The sequence below is a fragment of the Poecilia mexicana genome, unplaced genomic scaffold, assembly GCF_051168715.1.
Source record: "Poecilia mexicana isolate PSO_F unplaced genomic scaffold, ASM5116871v1 scaffold_2, whole genome shotgun sequence".
Lineage (NCBI taxonomy): Eukaryota > Metazoa > Chordata > Actinopteri > Cyprinodontiformes > Poeciliidae > Poecilia > Poecilia mexicana.
The window spans coordinates 34700228-34722471 of record NW_028263371.1 but is presented as its reverse complement, the minus strand read 5'-3'; the positions used below and the strand labels follow the sequence as shown (position 1 = coordinate 34722471).

Here is a 22244-nt window from a genome sequence, read left to right as displayed (position 1 = left end):
TTTGATCAGCAAAATGTTGTGCTTGACAAACAACACAGTGTTTGCAGTCTATCTGGCACATTTACAAACGTGATGAATATGTATAGTGGAGGTGGGTGAGATGGACTTGAAGTGTTATGACAAACGTTTGTGGCATTATTATGATAACAATAAGTGACTACGAAGTAGCTACTTCTTTCTCAGGTAAGTGCATGGCTGTGACTGCAATCATAGCCCCACAAACACTAATAATGCTCTTGAAAAACACAAGTCACAGAAGTGACATGTTATGTGCTTCTTTCCTAAAGAACTGCTATTTGTATCACTAAACTGCACACAGGCAAATCAATGTTTATTGATGCCTTCATTGAACAAACAGTGGAGAAAATAGCAAAACTAATAATCCGAACAGAATCCCAAACCTTCATTAATTGGAACTTATAAGGAAAAATTTTAATTTTTACCATAATAAGAAATTTATCAAGATAAATGATAAAAAGATATGATATTGCTAAATGGTAGAGATTTATTTTTACGTCTAATGCCAACGTTTTCAGAAATGTTGCCAGTATTTGGTACAATTGTTGGATTTGGTTGCCCTTAAGTCATTTTGTGACTAATCTGGTTGTATGCTGAAGGACATTATCCACTTGAAAGTCACATTTATGTTCAGAGTTTTGCTTCCTGGCTGATGAAGTGTACCAATCCCTTGTGCAGTATGAGGCTTCCACCTCCGTTCTTCATCGTTACGTTGGCGTTTTGAGGCGACAGAAGCTTATGAAGTCATGAAATCATCACCTGGGTTGTCCTGGACAGTGAGAAAACAAGGAATAGTGTGTTATTTCATCTTGCATGTAAAAAGACCAGAGTTTGGAGGCTGAAGTCTTCTGTCATACTGGACGGCATCACTGCAGTTGTCAGAGTAGTTGAGTCAAGGTTGTTACCAGCAACAAGACAGCATGTGAAAGCTTCCTTTGTTGCTGCTTTTCATACATCACTTCTGAATATAGTGTCCTCACAGAATGGCTCTATTCACTCTGAATGCTTGGTCGACATTGTTACTCTGTCTTTAACACCGAACATAGTTCTGTATGTAACCCTTCATCCACTGTCAGTTTACATCACCACTCAGATACAGCAGGGCTTGCAAAGGGTAACTGGGAGGATCAGTAGGTGGAACAAAAGGTATAAGGAGGAGTGTGTGGCTGTGTGTAGGGTGAGGACAGATGGCTGACTGCTTTAGTGCACAGAGATGTTACTGGATTGTGACACAGCCTTTCTCAGCTCTCCATCAGCAGTGTGTGGGGCAGCTGATGAATGCCAACTGAGGTTACTCAGTTCTCGGCTCAGGGTGTTGGAAGTCTGATTGATTGTCAGTAGAAAGCAGCAGCAGCAGCTGTCATCGTCACCCAGTTTGTTCTCATTCTTTACATTTTTCTCAAGTTGCACTAGCCAGAATGTCTTCAGTCTTATGAATGCTGTGGAGACACTAAAAAGGAAGGCGGTGAACTTAAAAGAAGTGCATAAGGAAGGTTGTGTGTTTTAGACTCGAGGTTGCCAAGTACAATCAGCAGTTTCCTGCTATTATTTAAAGGGCAAGTACTATTATAGGACCAGAAAAGGTAAAAATCTTGAAAATATAAAATATTCACTGACCTGACATTTAATCAAACTAAACCTTCCTGTTTTAGATCATTTAGGAAAATCAATCATGTCCAATGAATGCCAGATTGAGAAAGAATGTTATATAACTTTCTAGAAATATGCAAGTTTAGATACGCTATAATAAATATTCCTTTAAGCATGTTGGGGAAGCTCATGTCTTTGTGACCTGTTTAATTCACAACATTTGAGTTAAATGGAGGTCAACCTGTGACTGTATTTTATGCAGCAACTCAAATAAAGGTAAAACTGTTATGTTGTGTTCAGGCATATTGACGATTGTTACATTTGGAGCAAAAACGTTGAAGCTTGCAAGCCTTAAGACACCATCCCAACTGTTAAACACGGTGGTGGCAGCAACATGTTTTGAGATGTTATTCTGTTGCCCTTTACAAAGTAAATGGCATCATGAGAAAACAACTTAAGACATCAGCTACGATTTCAAAGCTTAGACAGCAATTGGTCTTCCAAAACGACAATAAGCATCAGCATATGTCCAAGTTAGCTACAAATGACTTAAGGACAACAAAGTCAATGTTTTGGAGTGACCATCACCGTCACTCTGACTCTGTATGTCTGTTGGCGCATGTTTGACTCTGCAGCTTGACAAAAAATGAGCCACACAACCAGCCAATCACAAACAGGTCTTTTTTCATATCAATGTGTTTCTTCCAAATATTGTATTTGTTTGGACTATGTTTCTTTTAATATCTTTAGCTTTTAAATGTGAGCAACATTACATAGCTTGCTTTAAGATTCACTGTCTGCTGACTTAATTAGGATTTAACTAACATGCAAAAACAATATTTATTTTAATTATATTTTGTACAATTTGACTCTATTGTTGGTGTTTAAGAATCATCAATAATGTGTTCCAATAACATAAATGTTATCAAGCTAAGAAGAGAAACAACAGCCCTTTGAAAATGTGGGTGTATTTAATCATTTCAGATTCTCATCAGCTACGTTCTAGAAACACTGAATGTGTTGAGTTCTCATTATAAAATAGATGCCATCAGACTTGCTGTCTCAGCCAACTTCCACTCCATCAATATCAGTTATAAGTCCCCTTGAAATACAGCCAAAGTTTCAGCTTAAAGTGATTTATGGAGCTTTTCTACTATTTGTCACATTTAACAGAGCAGTGAATATCTGTCTCTGCTTCTGCTTCAGTTCCAAGCATCTTGTGTCTTCTCTTCAAACAAGTTCCCTCAGCATGTGGAGCAGATGTTGTAGGGAGTGATGGTAGCTTAGGAGGGAGGAGTTCATCCTGTAACCAGTGGATTGGGCCGTGGACAAGACATTTAAAAAAGGCAGCCTGTAATTTTTGTTAAGTATTTACTGTAGGAAATTGTTGTCCTTTCAATGAACCAACATCTTGTTTTTGTTGTTAGATTTTATATTAAAACAACGCAAAACTTTTGCCAGAAAGATGGATACATTTTCTTTCATGGGATGTTGCTTTGGGAAACATTATGCATACAAAAGCACATAGTTCCTGATCTGATGCTTTTGAACAGCTCTACAGGTTTGTATGGAATAAACCAAAATACCTGCTGAGAGGTGCAGAAGTCTCATTGACAGTTACCAGAATTATTTGATTGCAGTGATTGGCTCAAAAGGTTGTGCAACAGAACATTAAGTTAAGGGTACCATCATTTTTGTTCAGGCCTGTTTCATTAGTTTATTTTTTAACTAATTTTGTTGAAGCATGCTAGAAAAGCGATGCAAGTGTCTTGTGTTCACTATCATAAAATTTGTATTATTTTTATTATTACCTTTGTCAGATTCAAGTTTTTTTCTGTGACCGTTGTAGGTTTTTCTTTCATTAACTGAGGGGTACCAACAATATTGTCCACGTGTGTAATACTGGTAATCTAAGTGACAGGATTTTATGCACAAATTATTCTTGCTTCAATATAAGCAAGAATATATTGAAACGGTTTGGAACTTTATAGAATTGTTTTAAGTAAATGTACTATTTGTTTAAGCTGTTTTTCTCTTATCAGTCACATAATCTGAACAGAATCTCTAAACTGTTTGAATAGAAAAATTGGTTCTGAATTGAAACGTGACTAAAACTCAAAATCAAATTGCTAGACACTTACAGATTCAGATCTGTTAGAGGAGATATTGGTACACAGCTCCACCAGTCGCAGAAAAAAGGCGTCTTCAGGATTCTGTCTGCTGCAGGTCGGCTTGATCTACAAGCTTCTGCTGCTTTGGATCAACTGGTGCCACAGGATGAAAGCTCCTCCAGCACTATGAATATTTTAATTAATCTTCTCAAGACATGATTCAGGTTGAAATCATAATATGTTTTTAAATTGAAGTGCTGTGATGGTCTGTAGTTTGTGTTCAGTGTCCTTGAAAACGATCCTCTCCAGCAAACACTCAGCCATGTCACTTCAGGACAAATTCATGTCATTAGGTAAATTAGAGGAAGAATGAATGTGGCCTCATCACAGGAGAAAAGATTCACAGGGGAGCAGATGAGAATGGTGCACTGACCCCAGCTGACATGTAAACATAATGGAGTAAGATTACATTTTCTACCAGACCGGGGGAGCAAACAGATGGGGAGTAGATAACTTTCTGATGTTCAAGTGACCCACTTATATAAGTGGAGGGCAGCAGAAGAGCCATAGAGAGGAGGAACACCTGGAGGAGGCAATTCAGTGCTGCCACAGTGACCCCTGCTGGCAGACTGCTGGCACCATGCTAAACAGCCTCAGCTCATTCGTGTCTCATTTCGGCCCAGCCCACACCCACGCTTTATTCCCCATGACATCAGCAGCCCCCCTCATCCTTCACCAGGACCAGCATTATTTCCATGCAAATTACCGTCACCATGGCAACTAGCCAAAAGAGGTCATTACCCAGGTGATATTGGTGGCAGACGATGAAGGGCTGGCACAGGGCCAAGTGCTCTTCATCAGAGGAGCAGCCGCTTTCACAGAGAGCCCTGCATGTTTGTTCTGCATGCACAGCTCCTGTCAGCAGCACATCTTCCACTTCAGATTTCCCTGTTTTCCTCCCTCCTCACGCCTGCCAGACATGCTTCAGTTGTTGTTCACTACTTGTTTTGCCTCCTACATTCATTTGTGTTTCATTGTGAGCAGACCTGTTTACTCCCACCATGGTTGAGGTCCTACTGGTCTCATGGTGTTGGGGCATGTGGTGGAGCCAGGTCACATGGAACAGGTAGGAGTGTGGTGTTCGCAAAAGGCCGAGTCTTTAAATATATCTGCTATGCAGTGCGTTGCACACTGCATAGCAGATATATTTAAAAAAATCAAGCATCAACCAGCCTTTGCACTTTATTGCAAAGGCTAAAAAAATTTAGTTTAATGAAACTTTGATAACAATTAGGGGACATTGTCCTAAAATTGCACTGCTCATAGTGGCAGCATGTTGGAGTATCGCTTACATTTCATTTGATTTCTATCTCTTATCATGTTTGGTTTTGGATGCCGTGCAGCTAAAAATAATGTTTGCTCTGTCTTTTTTTTTTTTTTTGTTTCAGGCAGTTTTTATATGAAAACTTGGGGCAATAAAAACAGTGTTGCTGTATACAATACCTACTGTTATTATATTTATTTTCTTAAAATTTCTACACCTTGTAAAAGCACTCATAGTTGTTATGATGCATTCCCATGGCAACAAAGAATTGCTTTTACTACTGTGCACAGCTGATTTGACTTATTTAAGTCAAAAACTTAATAATACCTGAACTGTGATCCCAAATCCCACAAGATTTAGAAAGTTTCAAGGTTACAGAGCAGGACCATAGAGAGAGCTTCCATTGATCACAAGGATCTCTTATATTTTTGACAATATGGTCAGACGGGGAGTTAAAGTGGAGCAGGAAGAGCCAATGAGATTGATTAGCAGTGCTTGCCAACAACTGTTTCTGTCATCTAGGACAGATGACAGAATATTGGAATATTTTCTCTGAATATTGAGGTGTTAAGATGTTACAACAGGGTCAAGAAGCAACAGTGTTTAGCCAAAGGCCTCTTCAGATTTGTTGCAAGACTAGCTGCATTTCCATTGTGCCCAAAATGTTGTCGATATTCCGCTATTGTCAAAAAAATCGTAATTTCACAGTTGCAGTGTTTCCATTAAATAAAACCAATTAAAATTACATGTGAATAAGTTTGTTCACCCGATGAGTTATTAAAAGCATGCCGAGCCATCATCCAAAACAACTCTGTTTATGAATTGATTTTTTTTTTTTTTTTTTGTACAAATTACGACCTCTATCAAGCAGCACTCTTTGCTTTTGTTTGTGTTGTGGTTCTGAATAAATCATAGCAGTCAACATCTGAATCAACTGGTCAGACTTCAAAGAAAACCGAAAATCTTTGTCGATACAGAAAACCTTTTGAAATGTGCAGGCATTAATTTCCAGTGTAAGAGAAAAAATTCTATATTTTCTACCTTAAATGTGAACAGCTCGCCCTCAAAACTCTGCACTCACATTCTGAATCCTGCTTGTCCACAGATCCTCAGTTCTGTGATCATATTGAATCCCTCTCTCACAGAAACATCATTTTGAAGGATAGCAGAGAATATCTGCAAACAAGCTGGGGTTTTATGAGCGACAGCACAGCTTTCAAAGCAAGCAATAAGAAAGTATGCTTCTAAATTTTAAAGGAATATTTCCCCCAGTGACGTGCGGTGAGGTTCATTGCTGGTGAGGCACTGACTTATGACTTAGACACCACACATGTTATTGGACGTACGCAAATTTCGCGCATGCATACAACGCTGGACGGCAAAAAGACTAATCATTTACATGTCATCCATTGCCACATTAACTCAGTGAAATTTAGAAATGTAGGTATTGATTTTGTGCTATGATCCACAGCAAAGTGATCTGTATTCGCCAAGCTACGCAGACTCGTTGCCACAGCAACTGACAACAACGCCACTTCATGTTTTAGGATTTAACACCAAAAAAACATTCAAGAATTTTGCACACAGAACAGAACATTCAGTTTGTTGTTGTAGTACGTTTTAGGCTTAATGTTTAATTAATGAATAACTGTTGTGGTAGATTAGCTACCGCTTCTACTTTACTGAATTATTTAGACATTCAAACTACCCCAAAAAACGCACATTTCATTAAAAAAAACATCTTAATGCTGTCTTACCTTTATGTATCAATGAAATGCATGCACCGCTAATTCTGCACAAAAATATCTGTTCATCCAAAGCCATGTCTATCCTCGGCATGTCTTTTCTACTCCGTTTGAGAATCGTCAAACTCTCGAAGCAAAACTTTCAGCTCCGGTGTTGGTCTTCCTTAGTTATTTTCTCCTGCTTCAATTGAAAATCCACTTTAGAAAACTGTTAAAGTGTAGAAATGTAGACTTTCATGTTGACGTCGGAAGAGAGGAGAAAACAAATATATCGCTGTACTTTACTTATTTACTGTATGGCTAGCTCCATGGCTAGCTCACTGTGTCTTACTCTGCAGTTGTGGAGTCACAATATCTGGGATCATGAGCGCCCCCTGCCATGAGGCAAGAGAACTGCCTGCCTCACCTCGAGTCTGTTCTCTGCCGTTTCTGATCGCTCCTCCGCACACAAAATACGATACACACACAGTTGGTGACAAAAAAAAACACTGTACATTATATACATAAGCGAAATTATGGAAAATCAGTCCATATATTAAATGTTTTTTAGTTTTTTAGCCATTTTATTACCGGCGTACAGACAGGACGAACATGCTCCCATAGAGTGGCAGCCAGTGCAGTTGGCGAGAGGTTGATCAGTCCCAGGTGAGGCTCAGCTCGCTGCTGCCTCACCGGCTTCGCTTCTGAGCATTTGAATGGGAAAATGCGAAAATCCAGAGATTTTGAAGAAAAAATCATCATAGTTGGTTAAGCTAAGTAAAAAATAGATACTTTATAGTAAAAACCACAGTGTGAAAATGGCAATATAAATGGTTTTATTATTATATATTATTTTTCCATGATGACAGGTGAGGCTCTGCCTCACGTGCCTCCCCTGACCGCACGTCACTGATTTCCCCCATCTGTTATTGTTTTTACACAAATGAGGGTGGAGACCCCAAGATGATAGATCATTATGATTAGAGTGAAACTTATAAGCATTTTTATTTATTATTTTTACAATGAATTCCAAAACTCCCCAAAATCATCATCATTATCAGAAAATTTCTTCTAAGCATTTCAGTTCAGGGTTGTCACAATACATTTCTTTTATTGGTGGTAAATAAAAAAAAACTAAACTTACATTATGATTACAAATGTTATTTTTACTCTTTTCTACACTTTGTTCTGTGAGACTTTCAATACTCCAGTATATTCAAAAAATATAATGAAATGCAGCTAATGTGCAGTTCAATGATATAAATCACACTCTTTTTAAGTAAATAGTATCTTGAAGGAGCTAATTTTATGGGAATGTTTTTTAAGAATATTTGTCTGTGGTGCTATGAATTCTTTGCCATATAGTCACAGCCTACCTAAAAAAATAAGTGATACATTTACATTTAATCATAATCTTTATTGTTGATTATGTCCCTCAAGATATTGCAATAAATTTCTAAGTCCATATTGCCCACTACTAGAGAGCAACTTTGAACAGCAATATTCGAGTCCTGTATCACATCTTCAGTTGGATTCCGGTCTGGACTTTTACTGGGCCGTTTTATACCACATGAATAATCTACATTTCAGGATGGTGTACCTTGGTAATTTTGTTTCACATGTAACAGATAACATGACACCCCAAATTACCAGTGACTGTAGATCAGGGGTCTCCAAACTTTTTCCTGTGAGGGCCACATAACTTTTCCCTTCTGTGGTGGGGGGCTGGAGATTGTTGAGTGGGGGGGGGGGAGCGTTTCTCGATTGATTTTTACCCAGAATGCACATGGGCAAAAACCATGAGTGAAACGGTCACTGGGACTGACTAGTATATATTCCATTGAGGGATTGTGACTTTAACATATTAATTTCTCATTTGTTAACATAAAGGCTCGTTTTGAAGTATAAGCTGCTTGGGGACCTCTGCTGTAGATACTTCACATTGGACTTTACAAAGTAGAAACCACGATAGTGTCAGTTTTTTACCTTGTAACATACTTTGTTGTGTTATTTTGTCTCTTCTGGCCCCCAGGACCTGGACTCTGTGTGGAACCCCTGAGTACTTGGCTCCTGAAGTGATCCAAAGCAAAGGCCACGGCCGGGCTGTGGACTGGTGGGCTCTGGGCATCCTCGTCTTTGAGATGCTGGCTGGGTAAGTGCTGGAATGTCCAGGGAAACGGTCTGAAGTGGGACAGAAGGGGGCGCTCTTGTGCCCCAGTGTACTGACGGCACAACAGTGCTGAATTAAAGTGATACTCGCTGCATTTCCATTGACCTTAAAATTGCGCAAATTAGATTTTTGAATATAAATTTGTTTAATAGCAACACGCCAAAGTCAGAAAAAAAACAAGTTTTTTTCTAAAGAGTTTTTGCTCATGATGAGGAGGCTTTTAAGCTCCATCGAAACTGCACTGGAAACAGTTTTTTAGCATCACACGAGTCATGTGATCAAGAACTGGATGTTACTGCTAGCAAAAAAAAAGAAAAAGACGACAGGAAGTAGTATACAGATAATGGTGCATCATATTTTTATTGACATTGTGTAAACAAACTTAACATGATTTTAACTGAATTTCTTATTTAATGGAAATAACACATTTGCAAAAACTGTTTTTTCGACATTAGTGGAATATGAAATGAGCTCTGTGCACTGGTGCACACAATTGGACACCAATGATTCAAAACAACACAATAGTTCTGCTCTGCACTACTACAGCTGTGCTGAAGGAGCAGAGGGATTATTCAATTAATCCTGAGGTTGTCTCAGTGTGTTCCTGCGTTCTGCCAACCTGCAACAAATGAATGTGTGAATGGTGATCATTGTAGCAGATGAAGACCAACGATGCTGATCCCCATTAGAAGGCACCGGGGTTCTTTCTAACCTTCCCAGTGGATAATAACACCTGAGCTCGTTGGCATTCTCAGTGAACAGACTTGAAGGTTCAGATTGACTGAAACATTGATTAGAGTTTTGTTTCAGAACACACCAGGTGACTCATTAGTCTGGCTCCTAATTGATTTCAGCAGTGCAGGAGCAGGGGCCTGCCCTTCTCCACTCTGCTCTTTAATGGCCTTTCTGACTCATCTCAAACTCTTTTCATTTCTAACATAAGTGGAGAAATTCACTCAAATGAATATGAACTATCATACCACAAGCTTTAAAGATACGGTTACCAAACCACAAACAGCATGTCCATAAGCTGCAGGCGTTACCAGTATAGATGGCACAACTACTTAACCAGCTAACAACTTGTTTTACTTGTGTTGAGAGATACGGCAAGAAATCACCCAACGTTCATCTGAACCTGCCCTGACCAATACGTTGCCGGTCAGAAATAGTCAAAAACTGTTTCTTTTTTATGTCTTATTACTCTGACACCTTGTTACACTAGCAACACTCTTTATTGTAGAAGTTGCTGTTGAGTGAAGACTCAACATGATCCACTTTTTGCATCTATGATGAGTTTAAAATAAAACTAAGAAATGTAGGAGACAGTTTGTCTGCTGTTTGTAACAGCTCCACAGGAAAGCGGTACATCTGCTGAAGGCTGAACGGAGCTCACTCAGGTTCATTTGCTCTATTCGTCTGATCTCTCCACCTCTGTCTGTACTGGAACATCCTAGGTTTGGAGTTAGTTGAATTAAGGAATTAAGTTTAGAGGGAAAATTATCTGGGATATCCTCATGAAGAAGATGTAATGCTAACTCTGCTATTCATGCTAACTTCTAATGCTAGATGCTGATGTCTTTTTAGAACACCAGTTCAGTAATCATCCTGACTTTATTTTTTAATTGGTAAACTGCTGCTTTAGAGAGACTTCTCTCTTCCAGGCAGTATGACATCACCTCTTCTTCCAAAATAAAGCTTTAATGATCAGTGGCAGCAAGAAGGCTGAAATCTGACATTAAACAAATGGCATGGCTAGCATAAATATGACTGCAATGTTCTAAATGTTGTTAGAACCAATTAGATCATGTTAATTAACATTTTTGTTTAACTTGGTGTGCAGCTGCACTGATGATGTCTTTTTATTGTAGCTCCAATACCATGTCACACAGAGCAACAGCCTTTGGCCAGAGGCCTCTTCAGATTCATCTCAGAATTACCATCCTCAACTTTTTGAAGACACTTGGATGATATCAGTTGCAACATTTAATTTTCATTTTTGAATTAAATTTTAATTGAATTTTCACTGAGCTATTTGTTGTCCCAGCTTTCCCTTTAAGCTAATTTATGGTACAAGACAGCTCTCAAAAAAGTTTTGATAAAAATGTTATCTTGTCCCATATCTAAGCTATGTTCATTTAACACACCCAGCATGACTTGAAAATATAAAACAGATTGTATGCAGGTTTTCTGACACATTAATAAGACTGGAGGACTGTTGTTGAAATGTTCCATCTTTTTCTATTTTTTTTTTTCTGTGGTACTTTGAAAACGTGTTAAATCGTCAATTTAAGACATCGTTTTTTTTTCTTTTCGTTTTTTAATTCTGTCACACTTTACTCAATTGTTCGCACTTTCACAGATTCCTGAGCAATTACAGCATCAGGAAAACACACACACCAACACTTAGACACACGCTCTCTCTCTCACGAGCGGAGTCCGCGGCTCGTAGCCAGATCCCAGATGCCCTCACGCCTGCGCCGCAGACTCTGGAGTTCTTTACGGGCAATGCAAGCACCGTGTGACAAGCTGTTGCGATTATGCGCCTGTCTGCTCCATGTGTAATGTGTTTAGAGGCTGCTGCCATTATGTAATTTGTGGGTAATGACTTGTCCAGACCGGAGCAGAGGGAAGCACAGGAGAGCTGGGAAAGCGTTGAGTGGAGTGCAGCAGCAGGAGGCGTGTGGGTGTTTGAAGCACACACACAGAAGACGGTCAGAAAAGCTGTGAACAAAGGCGGCTCAGCCTCCAGCTGAGATTTATCACTTCTTATCTCCACCTCCACTCTAAATATTGACCTGTTCATGTGTCACACTAAAGTAGCACAGTGGGTAGAATCTTCTGTCTGCTCTGTTACCTGATCTTGCATCATGCTAATTTTTTGCAAGCTGAGTTTGTACAATATGGCTGTGTGTGCGCAGCCTCCCAGAGTGTGCTTCAGTAACATTTTCTTCCTGTCCACAGGTATCCACCTTTCTTTGATGACAATCCATTTGGAATCTACCAGAAGATTCTGTCTGGAAAACTGGAATTCCCACGCCATCTGGATTTCTACGTCAAGTAAGCTCTAGTCACAGAGCCACTGAAATATTCGCTCCCCCCTGCAATCTGTTTACAGTATCAGTGAATGCTCAGAAAGCATGACTGTGTTCTGCTTTAAGATCTTCAAATAATGTCTTGAACATTTCAACACAACTTGTCTGTCTTGAGTTCTTCAGCCACACAGCAAACATATTCTTTTGATAACTAATGTAGCATTTCCTCATCTTTATTCCTCCTGTGAAGCTGTGCTGCCCTCCATGGAGAGCCAGCTCTCACTTTGAGAGTCTCTGATTTAAAACTTCATGTGCCTGGAAATAACACAAATCACATCAAAGCGGCTTGGAGAAAAATACCATTTTCTGTTCAATGGAGGGGAAGTTTGTGTCTGGGACTTTTCAGGTTTCTCCAGACTTTTCAGGTACAATATCAGCGACATTTTTTTTTTACATTTAGGAATCGGCCACAGGGACTCATGTTTGTTACATTAAGGGACGTCGCAGCAAATGATCTGCTACCATTGCTGATGGTCTCAGTTCTAATCTGATCTACTTTAGTGACGTTCAGCAAAGAGTCGGAGCGAAGTGTTCCTTCAGGCACTGCTGAAACTCACCAACAGGTGGAGCTGTTCTCTATCTGTCCCTACTGAAGTCACCTCTGACCTCCCGTCATGTTTGAGTGTTTCTAATTGTCCCAGCGTCCCTTTGCACGTGCTCAGTAAGGACCCTACAGCTAAAGCAGAGCTTTGGGTAGAGCTCCTAATGACACACCTGACTTGTTCAGATATCCTGCCCTATCTCAAAGACACACACACACACACACACACACACACACACACACACACACACACACACACACACACACACACACACCCCCCCCACACACACACACACGGACTAATTTTGAGTTGCAGGAATGTACAAGATTACAGGACGGGGGTCTTGCTGTGAGTGTATGTGCTGTATCTCTGTTACTGTGGAGTAGCCATACACACACACACACACGCAGCTCCCCTGATAATTCAAGCAGCTCACAGCCGTCCATCTTACAGCCGGCAGAGGGATTTTTTATATTTCCAACATTTTTATCACATTTCCACAGTTCCACGTCACACACTCCCATCCATCAAGCATTAAGAGGCCTTCCAGAGGCTGCAGGCAGCACACTGCCTCTGCTGCAGCACAGCATAATCACAGAGACAGGAAAAAGCCAGCAGGACTGGGCATTAGTCAGGAAGTCAGCTTCTATTAGCAGCATTGTTATGAACTTGTGGACTCTGCATTGAGCCGAACCTTTAAGCTCCTCCAGCTCGTCATGTGTGTGTGCTGGAGTTTAGCTCAGGTCTCTGGATGGAGGAGCTGCACCTCAGTTTGTTGCATTGGTCAAATATGTAACATTCAGGTGTTTCATTACACAAGAACAGTTTATTTTAAAGAGTTCTAATTTTACAGACATTTCTTGTCTTTCTTTCTTTGATAGATTTCTTCTTTCTTTGTTTCTGTTTTTCTGTCTCTGTATTTCTTTCCATTTATTTTTTTCTGTCATTCTTTATTTCTGTCTCTTTGCGTCTTCGTCTTTCTTTCTGTCTCTCCTTTGGTCTTAATTTCTGTCTATCTTTGTTTTAGTCTTTCTGTCTCTTTCTTTGAATCTTTTTGTCTTTCTGCATCTATCTTTCTTACTCTTTCCATCTTTAGCTGTCTGTCTTTCTGTTGGAGTTAGGAGTCTGGATATGTTATTTTCCTGCAGGATGTTTTGATTTCACCTTTGCAGTGCTGAGCCACCCTGGCAAGAAAAGCAGGAACATGAATGACCCTCGATAACCTTTCAAGCCACTCGCACAAGAGAGTGTCAGCTACTTAGCGTGAGAGCTCCAGGATTATATGCATCACACTGAGACTGAACCAGCACTAAGTGACGGAAATAACAAAACATGTTTCATTTGGAGTTTGGCGCTGATCCTTTGTTTAGGCCGTCTCATCCCAAGCAGCAGTAAACTGAGCCGTGCTGGGAGAACTGCAACATTCTGCATCGTCTGCAAACTGGGACTTGGTGAATAACTCGCAGCAAACGCAACTCCAACGGTAAACTCCCAAATATCTGAGCGATATTACATGTCCCATCTGCTCCCATGTTAGAAGCACTGTAAACAAAAGGAGCGATAAAAGGCATAAAATGAACTGCGTTTCTCGTTTTCTTCTTTTTCTTTTAATGTCTCAACAATGTCCTGATGAATTTCAGCGAGAAACAAAACCACAAATATTTTTGGAATAGATGAAAATGTAACATCTGTGTCAGGCATATGAAAAATTGAGACCAACACTCAGAAACAGCTGATGCATCAACATCTGTTTTTATGAGCGTTCCTGTAGCTCATCGGATGTGAGATACACACCTTCATCTTGAGCTCGCCGCTCAGCAGCAGCAATTACATTTCATTCCTAAACTTCATGCTTCTTTTTTTGTGAATTATTTTCATTTCGCCACCTTTTAATGCCTCCACAAGTCTTCATTGGAGTTTTTTTATTTTGGAAGCAACCCTTCATCCTCTTTCACAGGCTGTCAAACTGCTTTAAAAAAGGACCCATTTGTCATTTTGATAGTGCAGTGAGGACATCAGGACAGTCTGAGAGGGAACCGTCCTTCAGAGACACACTCTGCACTGTAGATTCACTGACTTGTTTTTCTTCTCCCTCCAGAGACCTCATCAAGAAATTTCTGGTCATTGACCGAGCCAGACGGCTAGGCAACATGAAGGTGAGCTGGTTAGACTTCCCGTCTCCCCGAAACACATGGCAGCTTGCTATGTTTCATACCTTCGCTAGACGGCCTGACGTCAACAGTCTGAGGACCAGGACAGTACAGGAAGGGCTGCACCACATGGTTCCAATTACTCGCAAATGAGGGGAAGTGTACCAAAAAGACTGACTTGTGTTTTTGCAATTTTAAAAGGCTAGACGAGTGAATTAAATGCAAATGATGACATTTCATGAGAGAAACATCATTTAATTCATTCAAACGCTCAGGCCTGATGGCCAAAAATCAATTTTAGAGAACGTACAGTCAGTATGAAGAAGGAACTGCTGCTGCTCAGCAATCTGGGAAGGGTTGCAAGAACATAAGGATGCAAAGCATTACCCTCCTTTCAGATTTTTATGTTTTTATTTTGTAATGCCTGTGTTCATCAAACACATTTTCATTTTAAGCAAAAATAACCCGCTTGAATACAAGAATAAGTTCTCAAATAATCAGTGCATTTATTATATGCAAAACAATAAGTTAATTGTTCATAATTTAACTATGATTGAATTATTTATAATTTAAATTATTAACTGTTACAACTGAAGGGTAACATAGTTAACTTTATTTTGCTATAAAATTAATCCCAAAGGGAAGTTAAATTAAAGAGGTGAAAAGAGCAGATGACAGACAAGTTGAGTCTAGAAAGGGTTACAGTTATTCCTAAGGCTTTGGGACTCCAGTTTTTCCCAGTGGGTCCATATTGGACCTTAACTTTGAAATAATTGAGAAAAAAAATCACTGAAAGAGTCTGTGGATGTTGGGGTTTTCTTTAATAACAGAATTATATTTAGGTCAGTGTTTATGTACATGAAAAATAAAGCCAAAATCAAAGGTATACACAGACGTCCAGATGCCTGAAGTCATCCTTACAGACAATTAGCTGTAGAAATTGTCTGATTTCAGTCTATTTCTGCTGCATTCATTCAAACTCTGGCAAAATGGACGTGTGTAGATTTCCATTCCAGATGGATATGTAGAGTATTTTAATGAAAGTTAGTGAGAGGAGCTGCTCTTAAAAAACAAATAGTTGACTGAAGCCACATCTTAACTCCACATAATCCCAGACAGCAAGATATTGATTTGAGAGTTCTAGGATGCCTCTGGAGAAGAGTCACAGCACTCATCAACACCGCTCACTTATTGATGGGTAGAAGCTCAACAATGCTGCCAGACTTTTACAATCTGGTTTGCTTTGTTATTAAATTGTTGCTTTAGTAAACAGAAGATTAAACAGTTCACTAAATTTCTCAGTTCAGTTGTCATATTGTCATATTTTAAATCACGATATATAGTTAATGTCATTATTTCTATCCAATGAATTAAAAAATCAATTACTAATACTGGTTGACTTTGCAACGTGTGAGTTTATAAGTTTGTGTTAATTACATACATTTGTAGTTATCCAAACTTTGCACCTGTAACACATCAAATCTCTGCAGAATGCCCAGGTCAAATAGTTTTGGAAGTAATTTCCTTATATTTCCATCCACTGTATAAAAATGACACCACTTTTTTCCAACATTAAATCATCTTTTTCCCATGATGTCATAAGGAATCGGTGGGTTTGAGGTGTTGCCTTAAATTACACACTCAAGTGTGCCCCTATTAACTCCAATGACGTAAAGTAACCTGTCACCTATGTCATAAAATAATGACATAATCATATGGGATTTCCTATATTGTTTAGATGTACAGTATTGTAAGCCTCTGATCTTTAAAAATGAAAGAAAAGAAAAAAATCTGGCATTTAGCAAACAGAAATAATCTTGTTAATCCTAACTGACCTAAATTTAGTTAGATTCAGTATTGGTCTGAAAAATACATGCCCATGTCTTTTTATGCTGTGTATAGTTATATTATCTTTTGATGCAGTTAGAAACTTAGAGATCTAGTTTTTAGGCATCTCAAGAAATTTGCATCACAGAAAATAAATGTAGCCTTATTAGTGTCTATTAGGAAAAGCATAAGGTCAGTTAAAGAATTTCTGTTCTGATTCTATGTTTCATATGGCCTGCGATATCTCACCTGGTGTGTCAGCTCCTTCAACTTGCTGTATGACTATGTTATGCCTTTCTTCTGGCTCTTGGATTAACCCATCAGCCCAGCTGTTAGATGTCAACTCGTACACTGCTGCTTACAGATGTGAGTACTGTGTCATGGTTATGAACCTCCCTCCCTGTTTCCTGTTTCAGAATGGAGCGGATGATGTGAAAAAACACAGATGGTTCAAGACTGTGGACTGGGAAGCTGTTCCTCTGAGGAAACTGAAGGTAGGTTTGCTCCCAAAAAATATATTCTTAAGAACCTTTAAGGTTAAAACCAACTTGTCCAGGGGAGCAGTTTGGAACTTGCATCATGACTATGTAATGTCTTCTTTTCTTGTTTTAATTTTTGTGCTAGATTCTGCTTAGAGACTTCTTAAAATGACATTGTGTCTTTTCAGTCTGCTAGTCAGTGTTTCTTGTGTATCTTCTTGGTCTGGTTCTGTGTAAACCAGCCAGGCTCATAACCACAAAGGACCTGAAAGTAAACCAAGTAAAAGTTAAACATAACAGTGCTCAGTGGTTAGGAAAAAATGCAAACTTCAAACCTTATTAATATATTTTAAAATTTTAATTTAGGGGTGAAACCCAACATCAATGGGAAGCTATTACTAGCTAACCTAAAGCTAACTAATTAAGGCTTTGCTACCTAGCTTGAGATTAAGCACTTTTATCCTGTCTTTCACAACTAGTAGCTCTACATTAGCTGGAATTGCAGCTTCCAGATCTACAGGTAGCTGCAGGTTAGGTATAGGTCTAGAAGCTAATCTGTAGCTACTAGACTGTAGATGTAGATTACTACAGTCTAGTAATCTGTAGCTCTGACAAACAGCAAGGTCCAAGTTTTTGTCAACTTCTGAACAAAGTAGTGTGCTGCTTGAAGGTATGTCTGTCCTGTAAATAAATAAAAAAAATAAAATTGAAAACCAAAAATATCAGTTGACCTCAGTTTTTATTGACAGCAAAACAATTTGAACAGGTTCCAAAGTAAACTACATGAAACAGACTTCAAAACTGATTGTCTGATTTGGTGTGACAGAAAGGTGTTCACAACTCAACATGTTAAAGAGTCTTTCTGTTAGGCTCTTGTTGCCACCAAAACACACCTTCTTACTTTTTTAAGGCTTTAGACACTCAAGAATCCCGGACAAGCCCCCAACCAACTGTTGATGTGACGGAAAAAACAGCTTAGTTGACTGTTGTGCTTTTAATGTCCAACAATAAAACTTTATAAGTTGGGTCAGGAACATCCTGCCAAATGAAAATTAATAAAGAGCAAGTGAGGAAGAGATTTTAAAGTGCAGTTATCTATTATTAACCCCCTGTTAAAACGAACATTTGCCTCATGGTCACAATTCAGACTGAGAACAGATTTTCTTTGCAGTCTAGTGAAATTTGAAGCATTTATGCATATTTCAAGTCTAGGTATTAAAAAATGGATTGGGGACATGCATACGTCCATCTCAGTTCAATGTTTAACTAAAACCTGTCGTCTGCAGAAACTTTGTATTTAGAAAACTCATGAACGGAGGGTTTGAAAATGTGTAGAAACCCTAAGAGAGTCTCTTATTGCAATGAATGGGGATCGTTGCATGTAATGGGAACCTATTCAGCTCAGTACAGAGCACAGTAATAAGGACATTTTATCCAAATATTTTATTTCATATCTTATCTTACACACATGAAGCACTTTCCTCCTGCTCTCTGTGGTATGTGGAAGTTGCTCGGCATTAATATAAGCTCAGCCTCTTCCTGGAAACAGGACTGAAGATCTTTCCTCTCCTTTGCAGCTGTATGAAAGACTCCCTGCTGCTCTGACAATGTTAAACAATGTCAGATCTGATTCTGCTACAACTTCCACCAAAGTAGGCCGTGTAGAGGGACAGCCTTAGGTTCAAGATGACTTAGCTGTAACCTCTCTTTCTGGGTGGATTACAGCCTTTGGAGCAATGTCTGCTCTGGCTGCCTGATAAGAGGGCAGAGATGGCCTGAAGGTCTGCAGCACCTAACCCAATCTCTGAGCCCCACTGTTGGCCTGAATGAGTGCATTCCTGTCACAGAAATGGAACACAATAATTTATTGGGAAATTTTATAGCTTTGCCGCCTCATTGTGCTGTTCTTCTGAAAGAACCTGACGGCTAGTGAGGCTCCAGTTCGGCCGACTCTTATTGGACTTGGTTACGGACATTCATAGAGCCTCACTTTTTTGTTTAGAACTGAATCATTCTCATGTGTTCATGTTGCTTTTCAATGCAGTTTGTAAATCGAGGTACTTTGACATTTTCAGTTCACAAACAAAACAGGAACTGATTTTGAAATAAATACTTGAGCTACTGGTAAAATCAGACAAAGACAACCTGAATAAATACAAAAAGCTAACTTCACATCTGCTTTCATATGAAATAGTATTTGCCCCCAAAACATATTTGTCACACTGGAAGGCCCAGACTTTAACTAGACCATTTTCTTTAGTGGTTTGTTTTTCTTCTACCCATTCTGAGGTGGACTAGCTGTTGTGCCTCGGATCACTGTCCTGCTGTAGTGAATCTGAGCTGAAGGTCGCTAACCATTAAACCAAGCTTGTTCTCATTCTGTTCTCCTGCATCCTCAGCCTCCAATAGTTCCCAAAGTGTCTCATGAGGGCGATACATCCAACTTTGACATGTATCCGGATGACGACTGGAAGAAAGACCCTCCTGTACCTCCGAAGGACCTGGAGATCTTCAAGAACTTCTAAGGACGACTGATAGATGGACACATTGAGTTCTAAAGCTGCTGCTCCTGCTACTATCATGGAAATTTCATCACTTTATCAAAAGCAGGGGAGTCCCATCTTTTCCCTTAACATTGAACCCTAAAATAAGAACTACAGATGACAAATGCCGTGACGTATGAAACCACTCAAATTTATAGTTTTTTCCATTTTTATTTATCTGAATTCAGTCACATCGTTACTGTTTGAACCTTTTTTATATATATATATATTTTTTTTTTGTTTTGTTTTTTTTTTTCCTCTGAGCCTGTTCATATGCAAAAAAAATTTCTTTTAAAACCAAAAGACTGTTACTTTCTAGAATATTCAGGTCTTTTTTATATTGTCATGTTTTCTAGTTTGTCTCTTTTTAAAATGTCCATGAAGTCCTGTTGAAGATGACTCCAGACTGGTGCTGGCTGACTTCTCGTACTGTATGTGCTCAGACACTTTACTGGAAAACGCGTGACAGGTAGCTCTCAGGAAGGTGCCTTACATCAGTGTGATGCAGACAATGTCACAGTCACGTAGAGTTCCCTTGACGTCCATCCTCATGGTCGGCCTAATCCAAGTACATATGAGGATGTGTTGAGAGCAGATTGCTGAACATCTTTGGCTCTTGTCTGTTATTTGCCCTCATATCTCTGCAGCAGCTTCCATTACAGCCAAAGGACTTGGATGTGGTGAAAACCTCATCTCTACATCTCCTGTACAAAAACACACAACTGTTTTTATCTCTGTGGAACTTTAGATCTGACTAATCTTTTCCTGTTTTATATCACCTAGTATTACCTAAATTATTTCTATTTGCTAGGTGCCACAATAATGAGAGATGTTTTGTAGCTTTCTTGAAATTCAAAGCTTTACACACACTAAGAATAATATTACTTTAGTCTAACAGGAAAAACAGGGGTCTTAAAATCCAGGCATCAAGGTCTGGCGTCCTGCAACTTTTTGATGTGTTCCTGGTCCAACACACCTTAATGAAATGACTGAATTTCCTCCCCAGTGTGCAGTCAAGTTTTCCACAGTTCTGCTAACAACCTCATTATTTGACTCAGATGTGATGAAGCAGAGACGCATCTGAAAGTTGCAGGACATCGGCCCTCAAGGCCTGGATTTGACAACCCCAGACCTAGAAGATGATGTAAGCCTCTAATTTAGGTTAAACACAGGCACAACTGTGAATGTATTTTAAGGAATTTTTGCATCCGAATCCACATGAAGGTTCCAAGTTCATCTGCTCAGTTATCTGCAGGTATGAACTGCATTGGGAACTCCGGAACCAAAGCTAGACCTTGTTAAGATGACCCTGAGGCTGGTTATCCACAGCGATGTCTGTACCGACATGGGCTGAAAGGCCACTGAGAGAGGAAGAAGTCATCAGTCTAAAGGCAACGTTAAATGCCAGACAGTTTGCAAATGCACTTGGTAACAAAGATGCTCATTTCTGTGGTCTGATGGAACTTAAATTGTAGTATTTGGACATAATGACAAGGATTACACTTGGAAGAATACACCATCCCAATTGTGTAGTTGGGGGGTGTTTTGCTGCAGGAGGAACTGGTGCACTTCGCAAAATAGATGACATAACGAGGAAAGAATGTTATATGAAAAATTTGAAGCAACATCTTTAGAGATTAACGAGGAAGTTACAGCTTTGACACAATTGGCTCTCCCAGACGGACAGTAATCCTCAGTGTACCATCAGATTGGCTACAATGTGACTTGAGGACAACAAAGTCCTGATCTCAATCCCAGAGGATGTCATAGATAAAAATGTTTGTTTGAGCAGGAAGGCCTTCAAATCTGATCCAGTTCTGTCAGAAGGAACGGGTCCGGTTTCCAGCAAACTGCTGTGAGAAGCTTGTGAAAGGAAATTAAAACGTTTAACAAGGCAAGTCTACCAAATGTAAAGTAAGTATTGCTTTGGTCTATGGAAACCTCAGAATTTGAATAAAGTGATAAAGATTGATCTAAACACACATTTCTCATTATTCTGACATTTACAATGACTATTTTAATTAAGCTCAACTAGTGTGAAATAGAAAAAGTTTGGTCTGATTACATGTGAGTCACAGAGAACAGGTTATGTGTTTTTATACAGTGGATGGAAGTATCTGGTTTCCACTGTATATCCTAAACATATTGCCACTCCTTGAACTTTTCCACATTTTACCACCAACTTTCATTTATTTTATTAGAGTTTTATGCAAAAGACAAACAGTGTCATGCATCATTGTGAAGTGGAAAGACTTTATAAATAAAAAATCTGCAAAATGTATGTGCATTTTTATTCTTGTAGCCATGTCTGCCTGTAGTTCCAACTGCAGGCCTGCAGGGGGATCTCTACATTTTTTGTAGAACTTTTGTTTATTCTTCTTCACCAAACAACTCCAGTTCAGTCAGATTGGATGGAAGTTGCCATGGAGACAACAGTTCCCCACAGCAGGATACTGCCACCATCTTGTTTCATGGATGAATGCAAACAACTTTTCAGAGGACTTTTGAAACCATTTAGTCTTTGAATCACTTCATGACTGTGGTCTACTTTGTGTTGGTCTATTGAATAATGTCCCAATAAAATACATTGCAGTTTGTCAAAAAGTATTAACATGGAGATGAACTTATGACCAGACGCTGTTACCTCACAGTCCCAGCTGGTCTGTGGAAGGTT

General features: G+C 39.3%; 1 protein-coding gene across 2 annotated transcripts in view; it reads left to right on the top strand.

Annotated features, from left to right (window-relative positions):
• Nucleotides 1–21851, top strand: part of prkx (protein kinase X-linked) — a 36398-nt gene extending 14547 nt beyond the window's left edge. For both annotated transcript variants that reach the window (XM_088015094.1, XM_088015093.1), the window contains 5 exons: nucleotides 8800–8919; nucleotides 11899–11994; nucleotides 14670–14727; nucleotides 16965–17042; nucleotides 19427–21851. In XM_088015094.1, coding sequence (XP_087871220.1) covers nucleotides 8800–8919; nucleotides 11899–11994; nucleotides 14670–14727; nucleotides 16965–17042; nucleotides 19427–19552 — 478 coding nt within the window. In that variant the 3' untranslated portion in view covers nucleotides 19553–21851. The remainder of the gene's footprint in view (nucleotides 1–8799; nucleotides 8920–11898; nucleotides 11995–14669; nucleotides 14728–16964; nucleotides 17043–19426) is intronic.
• Nucleotides 21852–22244: the final 393 nt, after the last annotated feature.